This window comes from Taudactylus pleione, unplaced genomic scaffold, assembly GCF_031769625.1.
Source record: "Taudactylus pleione unplaced genomic scaffold, aTauple2 ptg001146l, whole genome shotgun sequence".
Classification (NCBI taxonomy): domain Eukaryota; kingdom Metazoa; phylum Chordata; class Amphibia; order Anura; family Myobatrachidae; genus Taudactylus; species Taudactylus pleione.
Window position 1 is genome coordinate 362,554 of NW_028285547.1, and position 13,538 is coordinate 376,091.

At 45.7% G+C, this 13,538-nt stretch overlaps 1 protein-coding gene across 2 annotated transcripts in view; it reads left to right on the top strand.

Annotated features, from left to right (window-relative positions):
• Positions 1-13,538, top strand: part of KIF17 (kinesin family member 17) — an 82,797-nt gene that overhangs the window by 14,768 nt on the left and 54,491 nt on the right. For both annotated transcript variants that reach the window (XM_088462077.1, XM_088462076.1), the window contains exon 2: positions 8,352-8,624. In XM_088462077.1, coding sequence (XP_088318203.1) covers positions 8,394-8,624 — 231 coding nt within the window. In that variant the 5' untranslated portion in view covers positions 8,352-8,393. The remainder of the gene's footprint in view (positions 1-8,351; positions 8,625-13,538) is intronic.

Genomic DNA, 13,538 nt, shown 5'->3' on the forward strand with positions numbered 1-13,538 from the left:
TGTGGTAACTGTGCTGTACTAGGTGCTGTACTAAACTGTGGTAACTGTGCTGTACTAAACTGTGGTAACTGTGCTGTACTAGGTGCTGTACTAAACTGTGGTAACTGTGCTGTACTATGTGCTGTACTAAACTGTGGTAACTGTGCTGTACTAGGTGCTGTACTAAACTGTGGTAACTGTGCTGTACTAGGTGCTGTACTAAACTGTGGTAACTGTGCTGTACTAAACTGTGGTAACTGTGCTGTACTAGGTGCTGTACTAAACTGTGGTAACTGTGCTGTACTATGTGCTGTACTAAACTGTGGTAACTGTGCTGTACTAGGTGCTGTACTAAACTGTGGTAACTGTGCTGTACTAGGTGCTGTACTAAACTGTGGTAACTGTGCTGTACTAAACTGTGGTAACGGTGCTGTACTATGTGCTGTACTAAACTGTGGTAACTGTGCTGTACTAGGTACTGTACTAAATGTGGTAACTGTGCTGTACTAAACTGTGGTAACTGTGCTGTACTAGGTGCTGTACTAAACTGTGCTGTACTATGTGCTGTACTAAACTGTGGTAACTGTGCTGTACTAGGTGCTGTACTAAACTGTGGTAACTGTGCTGTACTATGTGCTGTAGTAAACTGTGGTAACTGTGCTGTACTAGGTGCTGTACTAAACTGTGGTAACTGTGCTGTACTATGTGCTGTACTAAACTGTGGTAACTGTGCTGTACTATGTGCTGTACTAAACTGTGGTAACTGTGCTGTACTAGGTGCTGTACTAAACTGTGGTAACTGTGCTGTACTATGTGCTGTACTAAACTGTGGTAACTGTGCTGTACTAAACTGTGGTAACTGTGCTGTACTAAACTGTGGTAACTGTGCTGTACTAAACTGTGGTAACTGTGCTGTACTAGGTGCTGTACTAAACTGTGGTAACTGTGCTGTACTATGTGCTGTACTAAACTGTGGTAACTGTGCTGTACTAAACTGTGGTAACTGTGCTGTACTAAACTGTAGTAACTGTGCTGTACTAAACTGTGGTAACTGTGCTGTACTAAACTGTGGTAACTGTGCTGTACTAAACTGGTAACTGTGCTGTACTAGGTGCTGTACTAAACTGTGGTAACTGTGCTGTACTAGGTGCTGTACTAAACTGTGGTAACTGTGCTGTACTAAACTGTGGTAACTGTGCTGTACTATGTGCTGTACTAAACTGTGGTAACTGTGCTGTACTAGGTGCTGTACTAAACTGTGGTAACTGTGCTGTACTAGGTGCTGTACTAAACTGTGGTAACTGTGCTGTACTAGGTGCTGTACTAAACTGTGGTAACTGTGCTGTACTAGGTGCTGTACTAAACTGTGGTAACTGTGCTGTACTATGTGCTGTAGTAAACTGTTGTAACTGTGCTGTACTAGGTGCTGTACTAAACTGTGGTAACTGTGCTGTATTAAACTGTGGTAACTGTGCTGTACTAGGTGCTGTACTAAACTGTGGTAACTGTGCTGTACTAAACTGTGGTAACTGTGCTGTACTATGTGCTGTACTAAACTGTGGTAACGGTGCTGTACTAGGTGCTGTACTAAATGTGGTAACTGTGCTGTACTAGGTGCTGTACTAAATGTGGTAACTGTGCTGTACTAGGTGCTGTACTAAATGTGGTAACTGTGCTGTACTATGTGCTGTACTAAATGTGGTAACTGTGCTGTACTATGTGCTGTACTAAACTGTGGTAACTGTGCTGTACTAGGTGCTGTACTAAATGTGGTAACTGTGCTGTACTAGGTGCTGTACTAAATGTGGTAACGGTGCTGTACTAGGTGCTGTACTAAACTGTGGTAACTGCTGTACTATGTGCTGTACTAAATGTGGTAACTGTGCTGTACTAGGTGCTGTACTAAATGTGGTAACTGTGCTGTACTAGGTGCTGTACTAAATGTGGTAACTGTGCTGTACTAAATGTGGTAACGGTGCTGTACTAGGTGCTGTACTAAATGTGGTAACGGTGCTGTACTAGGTGCTGTACTAAATGTGGTAACTGTGCTGTACTAGGTGCTGTACTAAATGTGGTAACTGTGCTGTACTAGGTGCTGTACTAAATGTGGTAACGGTGCTGTACTAAATGTGGTAACGGTGCTGTACTATGTGCTGTACTAAACTGTGGTAACTGTGCTGTACTATGTGCTGTACTAAATGTGGTAACTGTGCTGTACTAGGTGCTGTACTAAATGTGGTAACGGTGCTGTACTAGGTGCTGTACTAAATGTGGTAACGGTGCTGTACTAGGTGCTGTACTAAACTGTGGTAACTGTGCTGTACTATGTGCTGTAGTAAACTGTGGTAACTGTGCTGTACTAGGTGCTGTACTAAACTGTGGTAACTGTGCTGTACTATGTGCTGTACTAAACTGTGGTAACTGTGCTGTACTATGTGCTGTACTAAACTGTGGTAACTGTGCTGTACTAGGTGCTGTACTAAACTGTGGTAACTGTGCTGTACTATGTGCTGTACTAAACTGTGGTAACTGTGCTGTACTAAACTGTGGTAACTGTGCTGTACTAAACTGTGGTAACTGTGCTGTACTAAACTGTGGTAACTGTGCTGTACTAGGTGCTGTACTAAACTGTGGTAACTGTGCTGTACTATGTGCTGTACTAAACTGTGGTAACTGTGCTGTACTAAACTGTGGTAACTGTGCTGTACTAAACTGTAGTAACTGTGCTGTACTAAACTGTGGTAACTGTGCTGTACTAAACTGTGGTAACTGTGCTGTACTAAACTGGTAACTGTGCTGTACTAGGTGCTGTACTAAACTGTGGTAACTGTGCTGTACTAGGTGCTGTACTAAACTGTGGTAACTGTGCTGTACTAAACTGTGGTAACTGTGCTGTACTATGTGCTGTACTAAACTGTGGTAACTGTGCTGTACTAGGTGCTGTACTAAACTGTGGTAACTGTGCTGTACTAGGTGCTGTACTAAACTGTGGTAACTGTGCTGTACTAGGTGCTGTACTAAACTGTGGTAACTGTGCTGTACTAGGTGCTGTACTAAACTGTGGTAACTGTGCTGTACTATGTGCTGTAGTAAACTGTTGTAACTGTGCTGTACTAGGTGCTGTACTAAACTGTGGTAACTGTGCTGTATTAAACTGTGGTAACTGTGCTGTACTAGGTGCTGTACTAAACTGTGGTAACTGTGCTGTACTAAACTGTGGTAACTGTGCTGTACTATGTGCTGTACTAAACTGTGGTAACGGTGCTGTACTAGGTGCTGTACTAAATGTGGTAACTGTGCTGTACTAGGTGCTGTACTAAATGTGGTAACTGTGCTGTACTAGGTGCTGTACTAAATGTGGTAACTGTGCTGTACTATGTGCTGTACTAAATGTGGTAACTGTGCTGTACTATGTGCTGTACTAAACTGTGGTAACTGTGCTGTACTAGGTGCTGTACTAAATGTGGTAACTGTGCTGTACTAGGTGCTGTACTAAATGTGGTAACGGTGCTGTACTAGGTGCTGTACTAAACTGTGGTAACTGCTGTACTATGTGCTGTACTAAATGTGGTAACTGTGCTGTACTAGGTGCTGTACTAAATGTGGTAACTGTGCTGTACTAGGTGCTGTACTAAATGTGGTAACTGTGCTGTACTAGGTGCTGTACTAAATGTGGTAACGGTGCTGTACTAGGTGCTGTACTAAATGTGGTAACGGTGCTGTACTAGGTGCTGTACTAAATGTGGTAACTGTGCTGTACTAGGTGCTGTACTAAATGTGGTAACTGTGCTGTACTAGGTGCTGTACTAAATGTGGTAACGGTGCTGTACTAAATGTGGTAACGGTGCTGTACTATGTGCTGTACTAAACTGTGGTAACTGTGCTGTACTATGTGCTGTACTAAATGTGGTAACTGTGCTGTACTAGGTGCTGTACTAAATGTGGTAACGGTGCTGTACTAGGTGCTGTACTAAATGTGGTAACGGTGCTGTACTAGGTGCTGTAATAAATGTGGTAACTGTGCTGTACTAGGTGCTGTACTAAATGTGGTAACTGTGCTGTACTAAATGTGGTAACTGTGCTGTACTATGTGCTGTACTAAACTGTGGTAACTGTGCTGTACTAAATGTGGTAACTGTGCTGTACTAGGTGCTGTACTAAATGTGGTAACGGTGCTGTACTAGGTGCTGTACTAAATGTGGTAACTGTGCTGTACTAGGTGCTGTACTAAATGTGGTAACTGTGCTGTACTAGGTGCTGTACTAAATGTGGTAACTGTGCTGTACTAGGTGCTGTACTAAATGTGGTAACGGTGCTGTACTAGGTGCTGTACTAAATGTGGTAACTGTGCTGTACTAGGTGCTGTACTAAATGTGGTAACGGTGCTGTACTAAATGTGGTAACTGTGCTGTACTAGGTGCTGTACTAAATGTGGTAACTGTGCTGTACTATGTGCTGTACTAAACTGTGGTAACTGTGCTGTACTAGGTGCTGTACTAAATGTGGTAACTGTGCTGTACTAGGTGCTGTACTAAATGTGGTAACGGTGCTGTACTAGGTGCTGTACTAAATGTGGTAACGGTGCTGTACTAGGTGCTGTACTAAATGTGGTAACGGTGCTGTACTAGGTGCTGTACTAAATGTGGTAACTGTGCTGTACTAGGTGCTGTACTAAATGTGGTAACGGTGCTGTACTAGGTGCTGTACTAAATGTGGTAACTGTGCTGTACTAGGTGCTGTACTAAATGTGGTAACTGTGCTGTACTAGGTGCTGTACTAAATGTGGTAACTGTGCTGTACTATGTGCTGTACTAAATGTGGTAACTGTGCTGTACTATGTGCTGTACTAAACTGTGGTAACTGTGCTGTACTAGGTGCTGTACTAAATGTGGTAACTGTGCTGTACTAGGTGCTGTACTAAATGTGGTAACGGTGCTGTACTAGGTGCTGTACTAAATGTGGTAACGGTGCTGTACTAGGTGCTGTACTATGTGCTGTACTAAATGTGGTAACGGTGCTGTACTATGTGCTGTACTAAATGTGGTAACGGTGCTGTACTAAATGTGGTAACTGTGCTGTACTAGGTGCTGTACTATGTGCTGTACTAAATATGGTAACGGTGCTGTACTAGGTGCTGTACTAAATGTGGTAACTGTGCTGTACTAGGTGCTGTACTAAATGTGGTAACGGTGCTGTACTAGGTGCTGTACTAAATGTGGTAACGGTGCTGTACTAGGTGCTGTACTAAATGTGGTAACGGTGCTGTACTAGGTGCTGTACTAAATGTGGTAACTGTGCTGTACTAGGTGCTGTACTAAATGTGGTAACGGTGCTGTACTAGGTGCTGTACTAAATGTGGTAACTGTGCTGTACTAGGTGCTGTACTAAATGTGGTAACTGTGCTGTACTAGGTGCTGTACTAAATGTGGTAACTGTGCTGTACTATGTGCTGTACTAAATGTGGTAACTGTGCTGTACTATGTGCTGTACTAAACTGTGGTAACTGTGCTGTACTAGGTGCTGTACTAAATGTGGTAACTGTGCTGTACTAGGTGCTGTACTAAATGTGGTAACGGTGCTGTACTAGGTGCTGTACTAAATGTGGTAACGGTGCTGTACTAGGTGCTGTACTATGTGCTGTACTAAATGTGGTAACGGTGCTGTACTATGTGCTGTACTAAATGTGGTAACGGTGCTGTACTAAATGTGGTAACTGTGCTGTACTAGGTGCTGTACTATGTGCTGTACTAAATATGGTAACGGTGCTGTACTAGGTGCTGTACTAAATGTGGTAACTGTGCTGTACTAGGTGCTGTACTAAATGTGGTAACTGTGCTGTACTAAATGTGGTAACTGTGCTGTAATATGTGCTGTACTAAACTGTGGTAACTGTGCTGTTCTAGGTGCTGTACTAAATGTGGTAACGGTGCTGTACTAGGTGCTGTACTAAATGTGGTAACTGTGCTGTACTAGGTGCTGTACTAAATGTGGTAACGGTGCTGTACTAGGTGCTGTACTAAATGTGGTAACTGTGCTGTACTAGGTGCTGTACTAAATGTGGTAACGGTGCTGTACTATGTGCTGTACTAAATGTGGTAACGGTGCTGTACTAGGTGCTGTACTAAATGTGGTAACGGTGCTGTACTAGGTGCTGTACTATGTGCTGTACTAAATGTGGTAACGGTGCTGTACTAAATGTGGTAACGGTGCTGTACTATGTGCTGTACTAGGTGCTGTACTAAATGTGGTAACGGTGCTGTACTAGGTGCTGTACTAAATGTGGTAACTGTGCTGTACTAGGTGCTGTACTAAATGTGGTAACTGTGCTGTACTATGTGCTGTACTAAATGTGGTAACTGTGCTGTACTAGGTGCTGTACTAAATGTGGTAACTGTGCTGTACTAAATGTGGTAACTGTGCTGTACTATGTGCTGTACTAAACTGTGGTAACTGTGCTGTACTAGGTGCTGTACTAAATGTGGTAACGGTGCTGTACTAGGTGCTGTACTAGGTGCTGTACTAAATGTGGTAACGGTGCTGTACTAGGTGCTGTACTAAATGTGGTAACTGTGCTGTACTAGGTGCTGTACTAAATGTGGTAACGGTGGTGTACTAGGTGCTGTACTAAATGTGGTAACTGTGCTGTACTAGGTGCTGTACTAAATGTGGTAACGGTGCTGTACTATGTGCTGTACTAAATGTGGTAACGGTGCTGTACTAGGTGCTGTACTAAATGTGGTAACGGTGCTGTACTAGGTGCTGTACTATGTGCTGTACTAAATGTGGTAACGGTGCTGTACTAGGTGCTGTACTAAATGTGGTAACGGTGCTGTACTATGTGCTGTACTAGGTGCTGTACTAAATGTGGTAACGGTGCTGTACTAGGTGCTGTACTAAATGTGGTAACTGTGCTGTACTAGGTGCTGTACTAAATGTGGTAACTGTGCTGTACTAGGTGCTGTACTAAATGTGGTAACTGTGCTGTACTAGGTGCTGTACTAAATGTGGTAACTGTGCTGTACTAAATGTGGTAACTGTGCTGTACTAGGTGCTGTACTAAACTGTGGTAACTGTGCTGTACTAGGTGCTGTACTAAATGTGGTAACTGTGCTGTACTAGGTGCTGTACTAAATGTGGTAACGGTGCTGTACTAGGTGCTGTACTAAATGTGGTAACGGTGCTGTACTAGGTGCTGTACTAAATGTGGTAACGGTGCTGTACTAGGTGCTGTACTATGTGCTGTACTATGTGCTGTACTAAATGTGGTAACGGTGCTGTACTAGGTGCTGTACTAAATGTGGTAACGGTGCTGTACTAGGTGCTGTACTATGTGCTGTACTAGGTGCTGTACTAAATGTGGTAACGGTGCTGTACTAGGTGCTGTACTAAATGTGGGAACTGTGCTGTACTAGGTGCTGTACTAAATGTGGTAAGCTAAGCTTGTCGCTGTTTGTTAATTACTGAAAGGATTTAATATTCCCTTTAGTGAGTGCTAAAGGGGTAATGGCTCATTCTTAAATGGATCCCGAGTGGTATAAAAGCGGCTGCTGTGGATCTAGAGTTGGTGAGGGTGGCATTCTGTGAGGGGGCCAGTGGCACATGTTCCTTCCCCTTTTTCTGGCTTTACGCAGAAGCTGGGCCCAAAGGCGGTTTGGGCACCATAGCTACAGCATACCCAGCACCTATGGTAACTATGCCCCTGAACCAAACGTGGTGCCGTCACATAGGTATGTCTAAGTCAGCGTGTTGGCTGATATCCGTATTTAGTACGCACAAGGCGAGTGCAATTACAGCTGATTTAGGAGTAACTATAAGTGGTACTTCCGTATCTTTGCGGCCCCCTGCTGGCTACGCTACTTGCGTATGAAGATACGTCATATGTGGGGGCGAGTGTCTTCGGCTGGTCATATGCGGCGAGTGTTCGGCGGCTAAAGAAATGCGGCGAACGCGGGGGGGTGATGAAATTGGGACAGAACAGTGGGGAACAAAACAGATATATCGGGCGTCGAAATAGATTAGCAAGAGTCAGTAGTGTAAGGAGTACAGTACCTTACATAGTGTCTAAGTAAGTTACGTAGCTGGGGCCGCAAAGATACAGAAGTCCCCTATAAATCAGCCCTGAGTGGTACAGAGCTTGGTAGTGGCAACCCCACACCCAGGAAGACCTTGGGGGAGGCACAGTCTGGATACCATGATGACGTAGATACTGGTTATTAGAAGCAATGTAATGGTTGGGGAAGGATGCCCATATCCTGGGATATGGGGCCACTGAGCATGGCCCCTTCCATATATAAAGCATGCCAGCCAGTAACCAGGCAGCAGTGCCCAGGGCAGAGTGAACAGATTATTAATCCTTTTACATCCCTTTGCAGGCAGCTAACTGACCTCACCACACCCACCTATACACCTGGAAAATGGCCTCTGAGTGCGTGAAAGTGGTCGTACGGTGCCGGCCAATGAACGACCGGGAGAGAGATCTGAGCTGCCAGACGGTGGTGACCATTGACAGCAGCCGGGGACAGTGCTTCATCCGGAAGCCTGAAGGAGGGGAGGAGACCCCAAAACAGTTCACCTTTGATGGGGCGTACTACGTGGACCACTGCACTGAGCAGATCTATAATGAAATAGCATTCCTTCTGGTTGAGGTAAGGGAGATGTAACAGAAGCATCCTGTCCCTATGCTGTTACCTAATGTGCGGGAACCCTGAGCTGCTTGGTGCCATCCTCTGACTGTGACAGGAATGCTGGGGCATGGGTCCTGCAGGACACCTGTGCGGGTGCCGGTCATAGGTCAGAGCAATACAAATGTGTATGATAGCACTATGAGTCTGTACAGGATGTGACTGGTCTGCATGCAGGAATCACATTTGGGAAGTTATTAGACAGGCCTGTATCTATGGGAGGGTGTAAGAGGTTCCTTTGCAGCAGCTCCACTGATAAGGCAAGTGATAAAACCAACATGGGTACTTCCGTAACAACGTGGGGCCTAGAATGGACAGTTCATATCCAGTAAACGTCCCAGTACCATACGACCTCAGCTAGGGTTAGAGCAAATGCACCTGGGCAAACATGCTGTAATAACGGTGGTGCAAATGCAATGTGTTTTCATGCGGGGAGTATACTGGCAGCTTCTGCGTATAGATCGCAGATATTGGGAAGATTTATTTTTACAGTGTGAATTAAAGATGGGCTAGAATGTGACCCCCTTCTCAACAGAATCCGCACTTTTAACTTTTACCCTTGGCAGCTCAATGTGGTTTTGCCAAGGTACCAGCTTGCTTATTGTCTCCGGATTTATACCTGACTGAGGCTCATAGTGAGTAAGGGTCTGATTCTGAGGTGGGAATAAAGCAAGAAAGGTCAAGTGACTGTGCACCTGGGTAAAACTATTCTGTACCACAGGTGGGGATGGGGGGGGGGGGGCGGGATGTAAAATGTGCAGAGATTAGATGTGAGAGGGGTTTGTCCTAACCTCAGTGTAAGACTAAAGCAGTCCAGCATTTGTAGGCTACATGCAATAGCGCCAGTATGTACCCTGCATGCGAAAAAAAATTGGATGTATTTGCCCCCCTTGCATTGCTAGATGGTTTGTCCAGGTGCACAGATACTTGCTCTTTCGTGCTTTGGGCCCGATTCAGACCCGCTCGCTAGGCTGCGTTCGCATGCAGCCAGACGATTTTGGCAATCTGCACATGCGTACGCGAACTAGTCCATGCGATCGGAAAGCGTTCGCTCGCTGCGCATAGACAGCTCTCTAGCTAGAGTGACAGGACGAGCCGTTTGTGGGTGGTGACAGGGGATGGTCCATGAAAACGGGGGAGTGGTGGTGTGAACGCAGGCGTGCCTGAGCGTCTCAACGCCGTTTCAGAGGCGTGCATAATTAAGACTCGGCGTTATAGTACACGTCACATGGTTAAAAATCGCACTGAATCACTCACAGTGCTTGCTGCAGGGTATAGTCAGCCACAAGTGCTGCGATCGCTTCCGATGTTACCGATAGTTGCATACACTTCCTGGACATGACGTGGGGAAGTGGGCGTCTTAAGACAGGCTGGTGGGCGTCTGCATACACAATGCGATTTCACGCTAAGACATAGTGGGCGTGCTATTGCCTTGCCGTGCGATTGCAGATTTGCATACTTTCGCTGCGTGTGCGAACGCATCTAGTGAGCGGGTCTGAATCAGGCCCTTTATTCCCAACTCAGAATCAGGCCCTTAGTCCTTAGTTTTCCAGTCCTGTACTTATTTCATGTGCGAGTGGCAGGAGGTTATTCACCGGAGAGAAGATAAGGAAAGATGTAGCTCATAGCCGGGCAGATCTTTCCCCTGGGTGAGGGGATCAGATGTAATAATTGAGGGGGGAGTGGGACTTATGGGGCATACACTTTAGACGATAAAAGCGAATGATAATGATATCGTTCATGTTGTTTAGTATGTATGGTCCGAATGACCAACGATGCGTGCTCCCGCGGGTCGTTAACGATATCCCTAGTCGGCTGTACATGCAGCCCAATCTGGGGATATCATGAGCAATGCCATGCTACTGAATGCAGCATGGCCCCGCTGACCAGCCGTCGTTCGTCGTCGATCGGTATCGGCACATGTGTATACACTTGCAGATGCCGGTACCTCCTCCACGTCCGTTGCTGACGATGACGCTGCATACACACATCGTCTAGTGTGTAATCTGCTTTAGAATATATTTGTAAGGTAAAGAGGAACTGACAGACCGATTTGCCACAAATGTTTACTTGCCAGCAATGGAGTAGGTGCGGCTACGCTACTAGTTATGCAGAGCAGCGCAGCGCAGTAACAAGGCTTCCTTGGGCGGAGCAGGATTACTGACATGGGATAACGTGGTGTCACATTTGTATGGATGCTCCTCACTCTGTGAACGAGTGCACAGCCTTTTGTACTCCACACAAGGACACGAACATGGGGTGTTTTCTGTATGGCCATCTGCCCAGCCTCCCCCCCCATCATGCACAAGGACATATCTAGATGCACTTTGCTCAGTGTTTGCGGTAAAGACCATTTGGCAGATGAAACGCAACTTAAGCAATACAACATCGGACCAAACACTGCATGCTTTACATGGACTCAAATACAAATGACGGATTTACTAAGAATTGTGTTGTCAAACGACGGAAATTGCTGAGCATCACCACCCAGTATCATAAATACGCCGATTAGTACATTCATGATTTTGCGCTCAAAACGATCCGGTGATCTCCAGCAATTTTGTTTGTAAGCCAAACACGATTCTTAGTAAATTTACCCCTAGGTGTGCTCCATTATGTGCGCTGGGCGCCAGGGTGTCCTGCCCCAAGTGTCACAAAAGAGGCCCAATGTGTGTACCCTAATGGGAGCTGTCACTCTGTAACTACATCCTAGGTGCAGTCTGATCACTGCAACAAAAACCACCACTGCTTGCACAGCCTGTGCTGACTCTCTGCACTCTCGCTGCTGATTGGATGGCAGTGCTGGTATTCGGAAGGTAGCAGGGGGTGAATGTCTTCCTCTTGGGGGGGTTACCTATAGGCTCTGCTTTCTATGGATAGGCCTACAGAAATATAGGGGTATATTTACTAAATTGTGGGGTTTTAGAAGTGGAGATGTTGCCCATAGCAACCCATGAGATTCTAAGTATTCTAGCTATTAGCTTCTAGAAGGTGTTAGATAAATCATAAGTAGAATCTGATTGGTTGCTATGGGCAACATCTCCACTTCTAAAAGCCTGTACTCTAGTAAATAGACCCCCCAGGGTCTATTTTAACATTTGACAATTTTAATTGGAAGTCACATGACTACCTAACCAACACCACCGTTATCATGATCCCCAAGCTGACCACAACAGCGTACTAAACCGGACCAAATGAAACATTTCCAGTCACCTCTCTGTGGGGCCCATTTATTAAGGATCGCATTTTGCAATGCAATCAGGGCATGCAGTACCGCCCATGATCACATTGCAAAATGCGATCATACCGGCCGAATGTATGACCCGGCACATGCAGGGAGACGGGCTCCGAAAAGAGCCCGTCCCTGCGATGTGGCCGGAGCGCACTCCAGGCTGCTGCGCATGCGCAGTCCCGCGGACTGCACATGAGCGGCGCCCATTGCCGGCGGAGGGATCTGGAAGATCCCTCCGCCGGCTGAAATGCGGTCAGTACCCATAGGACACAGCGGCTAACGCTATCTTCAGATGGCGTTAGCTGCTGGGGTCAATATCGGGAATGCTTCGCATTCCCAATATCGGTACATTTGGCAGCATCGCATCCCCCATAGAAACCTATGGGGGAGGCGGCTGCCGGCGGCAATGGAGGGATCGCAGCAGGTATCGGAGATATGCGGTCCCTCCTTCATACATTCGGGGGATACTGAGTATTTGAGGTAAACCCCCGAAAACAGGTGTTTTCGGGGAATTTACCTCGAATGCACTTTGATAAATGGGTCCCTCTATGTGAAAAGGTGAGACAGCGCTACTGTACTAGTTACATTTACAAAGGCTGATCCTGAATTGGGAGCAAAGCAATAAAATAAAAAGCAGTAACTTTACACCTCAACAAACCATGCTGCACTGGAAAGGGGGCAAATACACTTGTTTATTATTTGCATGCAGGGTAAATACTGGCTGCTTTAGCATGTAGCCCACAAATGCTGGACCGTTTTGTTCTTATGCTGGCCACACACATAGCGATATTTTACCCGATCTGGCCGATGCCGACACATTGGAACGACAGATCGTGTAAAATATGGCCAAATTGAGAGTAAGTCCCCACTCACGATCACGATGCGATGCGCGTCCCCGCTGGTCGCACATCGCATCGTCAGATCTGCCGTGCAGTAGGGCAGATCTGACAATCTAGGAGGCGATGCACTGAGACAGTCTGGATGCAGGAGAGATCGTATGAAGATTGGACACCAAATTGTGTGCAGATGGTGTGCTGAGCTGCCGGGGAGCGCTTCACGGGAAATCGTACACACCGGCTGATCGTATGCAGATCGCCATGTGTGTGGCCAGCTGTTGACTGCCCCTCTCAAATCTACATCTCACTGCACATTTTGCACCTGTCCCCCCCCTGCAGTACAACAAGGTGTTACAAAGTTACTTGCCTGTCATTTTATTTTGCCAAGAGCCGTGGATGCCTACATGGATGAAGAGGACCTTATTCCTGTATTTTGTGAGAATTAAATTGGTGAACTAGGGATGTGTATGTGTGTCTTGTCTTTATTTTAACGTTCTCTTTACAGGCGCAAGCAAACACTTAATGTCCAGGCATGCTGGGACTTGAAGGCCACCTTTAAAGATCTATATTATTAAATGATTTATTTATCCCCAGTAACAATAATAATTTTATTTATATAGCGCTTTTCTCCTAAAGGACTCAAAGTGCTTTACATTTGCCTTTACAGTACAAAATACACTTAAACAAGGGACATTAGTGAAATGCTTGGGTGAATAGGGGAGTCTTGATTCTATTTTTGAAGGATTCTAGAGTGGAGGCCTCTCGAACTGTACAGGGAAGTGAGTTCCATAAAGTTGGAGCCACAAAACT